The sequence below is a fragment of the Morone saxatilis genome, unplaced genomic scaffold (assembly GCF_004916995.1).
Source record: "Morone saxatilis isolate NCDOM2014 unplaced genomic scaffold, NCSU_SB_2.0 Contig12, whole genome shotgun sequence".
Taxonomy (NCBI): Eukaryota; Metazoa; Chordata; class Actinopteri; family Moronidae; genus Morone; species Morone saxatilis.
Window position 1 is genome coordinate 806,355 of NW_023339674.1, and position 7,261 is coordinate 813,615.

Genomic DNA, 7,261 nt, shown 5'->3' on the forward strand with positions numbered 1-7,261 from the left:
CACACACACACTGACTGTGTTTCCTCTCAGGACTGTGAGCTGCTGGAGGATCCGAAGGAGAAGAGAGACTCTCTGCTTCAGAAACTCCGCCAGCGTATCAAAGAGAGAGACCGAGCTCTGGAGGTAAGTTCTGTTTTCAGGGGCGTGAAGTTCTGGGGCAAAATAACGGTGGTATAAATATGTTTCATTTAATTAGTGCCTTTATTGATGAAGATTTATTTTCAAGAAAGCCTCATTTAGATTAAAAATCTGTTCACAACCAAACACACAAATCAAGCTGAAACACTTAGTTCTATTTCTATTTATTTATTTTAATTGTTGTTTATACAATAAGTTAAATAACAATAACAGACAAACATAACCTGAACAGTGGAGTGGAAAACAAACAAAAACAAGATAAACAAAAATAAAATACATGTAAAAAAAACAACTAAATATATAGTTTATAATTTATACTAAAGGAGAGAAAAGGAAATCAAAAATCCAAACTAAAGGACTGCAGCTCCATTAGCAGTCAGTCAGTTCTTCATTACTTTAGGACTGTACAGACTGTGGTCGTGTGCTGCAGTGTGCTCAGGGATTCCTCAATCAAAGTGTCAGTCAGGAGCTTTCTGAACGGTTAAATTAGGACCATTGAATTGATTGATTGAACCTTTGTTCGTGCAGCGAGCGGTGGACGAGAAGTTCCGCTGCGTGGAGGAGAAAGAGGAGGAGGCTCGTCGGCTTCAGCTGCTGCTCAGAGAGAAGGAGAGAGACCTGGAGAGGCAGCGCTGCGTCCTGGCCAACAACGAGGAGACCATCACTGTAAGAACCCACAGATCGCACTTCCTGTCCCTCTCGCCATCACACCTCTACCGCTCACTGATGGCTGTGTGTGTGTGTGTGTGTGTGTGTGTCAGAGCCTCGAGGTGCTGGTGCGAGGGAAAGCTCTGGAGCTGGAGCAGGTGTGCGACGCCTGCAGGAACGTCCAGCGGCAGCAGCAGGACAGCGAAGACAGACAGAGCCGCATCCTACGAGAGAGAGACGCCATCATCGGTCAGCTGCAGGCGGCGCTGCACGCTCGCACGCAGGAGGCCCAGGTACACACAGGATGTGATGTAATATCGGCTGTGATCTGTGTGTCTGCGGCCGTAGTGTAATTGTGATTAAAGAAATATTTCAAAATAAAAGCATACTGTTCCAATTAGGAAAATGTATTTTCAACCCTAAATCTTTCTTTTAGACTAGTCCAGTCTAAATTTAAACGTATTAAAGATAATTTATGTCTGTTTCTTCTCTGTAGGACCTGCGCTGCTCCCTACTGGCTCAGATCCAATCAGCTCCCAGCGACGTCCTGGAGGAGCTGAAGGTCCGCCTCCAGCTCAAAGACCGCCTCTTCCAGGAAGTGCTGGCCGACCGCACGCACCAGGCCCAGGAGCACCAGGAGCAGGTGCAGGGTCTGCTCAGAACCATCAGCTCCAGGGACCAGTACATCCAGGTAGAGCAGAGGAGCTGTGTAGAGGTTCTTACAGGTCCAGAATAAAGTCCTGTATGGATAAACTGACAACAATCTCCCTGCAGGACTCCGCGAGCCGCCACGGGGAGGTGATGACGGAGCAGACGGCGAGGCTCCAGGAGCTCCGCAGGCAGCTGAGCTCAGCTGTCGGGTCGAGGCCTGATCCCGGAGCAGACCTGGCTGTGGAGCTCCAGGCCGTGCAGGAGGAGCTGCGTCTGGCTCTGAGGAGGGAGAAGGAGAGCCAGGAGCTGAGCTGGAGTCAGGCTACCAGGGTGGACTCCCTCACCAGGACCCTGCATGTGAAGGAGGAGATCATCAGGGTCAGTGTTAGTGTTTCATTCTCTATTAAACCAGCATTTTCTGCTTCTTATTAATGCATGTGTGCGTATACGTGTCCTGCAGGACTTCCAGAGGCAGTTGGTGGAGCCCTCAGGTCTCCCGCTGGTGGAGCGGTTGACCCAGGAGCTGAGGGAGCTGAGGGAGAGCCTGGGGCAGCAGGACGGTCCCCCAGCCAGAGGCCCCATCCCGGGCCGCGACCGGCCCAACAGCAGGCAGCCTGAGTTTGGAGGTGGGCATCAGAGAAGCATGGGACAGTATCTGTAACAGCAGCAGCCGGGGCTCAGAGTGCAGCGTCCTGCTGCGCTGGTGGTGGTCTTTGTGCCGGGTGTAAATACTAACTGAACATTTTTGTATTGTAACCAGTGATGGTGACGGACTAACCGAGCTTCTAACGCTTCTAAACACTGAATGATGTCCGTTTGATTAATGAGATGTTTAAAACTCCTCAACAAGCAGCAGCATTGTTTTACATCTTCTCAATGGCATCGGGTTAAAGGTCCAGTGTGTAACATTACGTCAGAATAGAGCGGGTCCAAACACTGGCTCTAGATTGGGCCAGGAAGTCTGAATGATTGCAATCTGCAGCTTCACCACTAGATGTCACTGAATCCGACACACTGGTCCTTTAAATGTTCACTCAAACTTGACAAACTTTACATTGTTTGAAAGCAAAAAGCTTCACAGTTCTGTGTGTTTAAACCATTTTAAGATGCCACATTTACTGCAGCAGTTACCTGCTTTTTACCAGGAGAGCATAAAAAAACAAAACAGTGGAAAAAGATCTTAAGAAGGCGAGAGGAACCATGTTTGTGTGTCAGTGGTTCACTATCATTCTGACTGTAATTAATTACCGTTTTATTTTGTGCACAAACAGCAAGACTCTTGTTGAGGGATTCGGTATAATGAAGGAAATATTGACGTACTCTCTGTTAGAGGGCGGTGGAGGTCCTATTCCAAAATACAGCCGAAAACAAAATAAAATAAAATATCTGAAATAATTCATACATACTAATAACTACTTTACTGATTTTCATCTTAATTCACATTCAAATATTAAAACTGATTCCACCAAGTCTAAATAATAGCTAGAATTATTATTTTTTTAATTCATTTTGTGAATTGAACATGTTTTTTCATGTCATTTTGGAACAATGTTAAAGCTGCACTAGGTAACTTTTATTAAAGTAGTTCAGAATTATATGGAAAATGTATTTTATTGACTTTTTTGTAAATGTTTCAATGCAGTTTAACCTGAATTTCCTTTCAGCTGCTTCCTCCTCAACATATTTTCTATTTTGTTTGATACCAAGCATCATTTACTGTGAAATGGTGCTGTAATTGTTCTGTATTTCACCATAATATCTGCTCACGTACACCAGTGATGATATATTCCCTCACATGTGTGTCGGTGTTTGCATGTCCCGCAGCTTGAACGAGTTTCTGAATGCTGTAAACTGTTGAACTTACACTTTGTGTTACTGAACAATACGAGCATGTTCCACATTGCTTTCATGTGATTATGATCCCGTATACGTAGTTTAATCAATGCTTACATTTATTTGAATGTGGGTTTGCTTTTGTGGTTTTATGAGACTTTATGTGCAATTCAGCAACCATCAGCTGTGGTTCAATCTTAATGAATATGATCATAAAGAGTGTCACACTGGAGCACAGTAAGTATGAATGTTTCTTATTATTGATCTTAAAACTGAAGAAATGTGACTCATTATAGTTCTAAAAAATCAGATATTATATTTTATTTATACATTTTCAAACATGTAATCAAGCTGTTTAATAAATAAACCTTACGTCATGAATTTAGGATTGTAGGTGCTTATCATGGTTTATATTATATTTGCTCTCTGGCCCAAGATATTGTTTTTATTTTATTTTATTTTTAAAGGAACAACAGATTATAACAGACGTTACTATATCTCATATTTATAAAGTTCAAAATACAAACAAAGGAGTGAAACAGACAAACACACACAGTCGGTTATGTTAACCAAACCAGCATAAAATAAATGAATAATAGTGACAGTAATAAATAAAATAAAGTGCCTTGAACATAGTTACAGTCAGAGTATTATGTCAGGTGGCAGTTATTTAATTACTTCCTCCCTCTATAGTGACATCAACACATATATTTACTCACTCAGTCACCAAAAACAAACCCTTCACACAGAAACTGAAGTTTTCTCCTCCTTGCTGTGTGGATTTGTGTCCGACTGAAGCCCCAAAATACACAATAATGATATGAATAACACACTTTACACACATTTGAATGTGAGTTCATAGAGCATACAAAATATAAGGATAAGAAGATATACTATAGACTTTATTGATTCCACACTAGGGAAATTCAGCTGTTACAGCAGCTCAATAAAACAATACAATAGATAAGAAAGATAAGGGTCTGTAAACCCAGAATTCTTTAAAATAAATCCAAATTCACCAAGAAATTAAAGTTTTGTATTAGAAAGAATATATGTATCACACTACAGAGGTTACCATCCCATAAATTGTGATATAATATCTATAAATATATAAATACTGTATTTATAGAATTTTAGGAAAGCTATAAAGAACACAAACAGTAACCTGCTCGTACAACGGTTGACGGTTTAAACACAAAAATTAAGTGTTTGAGAATTGATACAATATCACAAAACAATATATTGCAAAAAAAGAAGCAAAATTATATATTTTTTCTTAGTTTTAAGTTAAACTCAAATAAAGTTTTTGAAATAAACTAAACTTTATTTAAAAAAACTATAATAATTGAAAATTTTTGTTGCCACTATTTAATGTTCAAGCACTATAATAAAGGTTTCATAGCTTAACAAGTTTTTCTAAATAAGAAAAGTAAATAACCTCAACAAAAGATTATAGGTCAGCTGCCTTGAGTTTTACGGTGTATGTGTATCAATCAGTTTTTATACCCATATAAGAAATGATTGACTGCTTTCATTTTTTTTTATTAATTAATTAAATCTGGAGAAACATCATTTTATTTTAGCTTAATTTCTTTGCCTAAAATAGTAGAATATACAGTAAATACTGAATAATAAAAAATATATGAATCAGACCTTAAAAATATTTGTCTGTAATTGTAGGAATAAATCTCCTCCTCCTTGTTAAAATCCCTCAAACTCACAGAAACAGCTCTGAAGTGTGACTTCAGATTCCTCTACAGCCACGATTTGAGACTAAATTCATTTATTCATTCAGTAAATCAGGTTTTTACAAAGCTACATACAGCTCATTGTTCATTTCTCTCTCAGATTACCCACAATCCTCTGTTTAAACATCTTAATCTTTATAAATCCTTCCCTCCTATTTCAGCAGTTTCAGTTTGTCTCTTATTGTTCAAAGAGAAGTTTACAACAATAAAGTGCAGTTAATGACACAAAGCGACCATCATACAGTGAACTACGAGCTGTTTATATGAGCCTACAGTTAAAACCTTATATGGGATAACGAAGACGGAAGAATGTGAGCAGCTCTTCCAGAAACAGTGGACAGTGTGGACAGTGTGGACAGTGTGACAGTGTGACACTCTGCAGGACGGTTGCTGAACTGCACTCAGGAAACAGAAACGTAAAAGAAGTTCTCATCATGATACAAGTCTAACTGTTTTTATTTTTCCTGCTTCTCGCAGAACTGAGCTCGGAGGACGAAGATGAGGACGATCTGAACAGCGAGTACACTGAGAGTGTTGATGAAGAGGAGTCCAAGGTATGAACATGAATATGAACAACAGAATTTAACTACTGATGCTTGAACTGAAGAAAAAATATCAGTCATCACTCTGAAGCTGTGATATTAATAGAAACAGGTCTTCTGGGTTTATAATGTGAAGTTTGAATGCAGTAGAGAGCTTTAATAGTTCTCTAATAGGTGATTTTAGTAGTAGTAAATCCCAATACAATCCATATTTCTGTCATTTTATTTTGTGAGTGTTCTGTGGTAGCCTTGTTGTATACTTTTAATTTGAAAATTCTGTATGAGGGGGGAGAGATTTAGCTATTTCGGAGTTTATATTTATGATCTCTTTTATTTCAGGTTGATTTGTCTAAATAGGATTGAATGGAGTATATTTTAATTATATTTTCATCTTTATATTCATGTTCTTGGTGCAACATCTCAAACTAAATGAAGGCAGGACACAGATTGTCTTTATTAGGCGTGAAGTTGCTATGATCTCTGGTCTTTTTACATTTTACATTCAATACCAGAACTTTAGTTTTACTTGACTTTGTATAAAAAGCTACACTTCTCGGGCTCATAACTAATACTTCAGGCACACTTCTGTCTGTCTGTGTGTCTAAACAGGCCTCTGGAGGGACGGGAAAGGATCCGTCCCAGGATCTGTTATTTGAAGGTCAGGGACTGATGGAGGTCAAACAGCTGGTGGAGCAGAAGAGGGCGGTGGAGAGAGAGCTGGGAGAGCTCAAGGCTCAACTGGAGAAGGCCGGCTTCTCCTCTCTGTCACAGATGAGGTAGGACGGTCACTCAAACGATAAAGCCGTGGTCACATTTTATATTTTTATCAGTGTAAACAAATCCTATGATCAGTATATGTGATACATCCTCTTCCTCTGTTGTCCAAAATCTATTAAAAACACACTCACTGGATTCATCCACTGCTGAAAATAGTCCCCAACAAATGCACTATTTCCTGTTTGTTAAAAACTACAGTCAGACGTTGTTTTAGGAAATTACTGAACCTTTTTTTAAACTATATATTTGTGTTTTTAAATAAATAAAAGTTAGCTAGTTGCTCTGTAGCTAAACGTTACCTTAGCTTATCTTCAAAATGTGGTTGTCTTTTCCATAAAGATTAGCTTAACCTGTTGCATATCTCAGCACAGGAAAGGAGGAAGTTGACAAGGTTTGCTCAACTGTTATTGGAGCACATAGCAAAAGGGGCGGGGTTGAGGAAAGGTCAGCTAGGTGTTAGAATCTGATTAGTTGTCTCAGAAGCATGTCTGAGACAAATACACACTAATTCAGTAACCCTTTCAACAAGAGCAATCAAATACTTTAGTAATGTGCCACAATCATGCAATAATGCTTATAATATAAATAAACAGTTCTAATGAAATACGCTCCAACTAGTAGGCTAGATGAGGTAGAAAATAAATATTTAAGGTAGTTAAGCAGTGTACAGTGATCTATGAATGAATATGAGTACATTGTCTGTTGTCCACAGCTGCTTTATATTGTATGAAAAGTTTCCTTCCTTTCAGTGCATTCAATTAAATTCAATTATATTTGTATGGCGCCAATTCATAACAGTTTTCTAAGGACACTTTTCAAATAGAGCAGGTCTAGACCGAACTCCTTATAGCATTATTTACAGAGACCCAACAGTTCCACCATGAGCAAGCACTTGGCGACGGGGCAAGAAAAACTGCCTGTTAA

At 39.2% G+C, this 7,261-nt stretch overlaps 1 protein-coding gene across 1 annotated transcript in view; it reads left to right on the forward strand.

Moving 5' to 3' along the window:
* Nucleotides 1–6,357, forward strand: part of LOC118321836 (myomegalin-like) — a gene marked incomplete at its 5' end in the record, with an annotated part of 22,344 nt that extends 15,987 nt beyond the window's left edge. Inside the window, 8 exon segments of the mRNA XM_035653366.1 lie at nt 31–123; nt 667–804; nt 900–1,079; nt 1,283–1,477; nt 1,561–1,815; nt 1,898–2,063; nt 5,496–5,572; nt 6,170–6,357. Of these exon segments, the coding sequence (XP_035509259.1) occupies nt 31–123; nt 667–804; nt 900–1,079; nt 1,283–1,477; nt 1,561–1,815; nt 1,898–2,063; nt 5,496–5,572; nt 6,170–6,340 (1,275 nt within the window).
* Between the last annotated feature and the right edge of the window lie 904 nt (nt 6,358–7,261).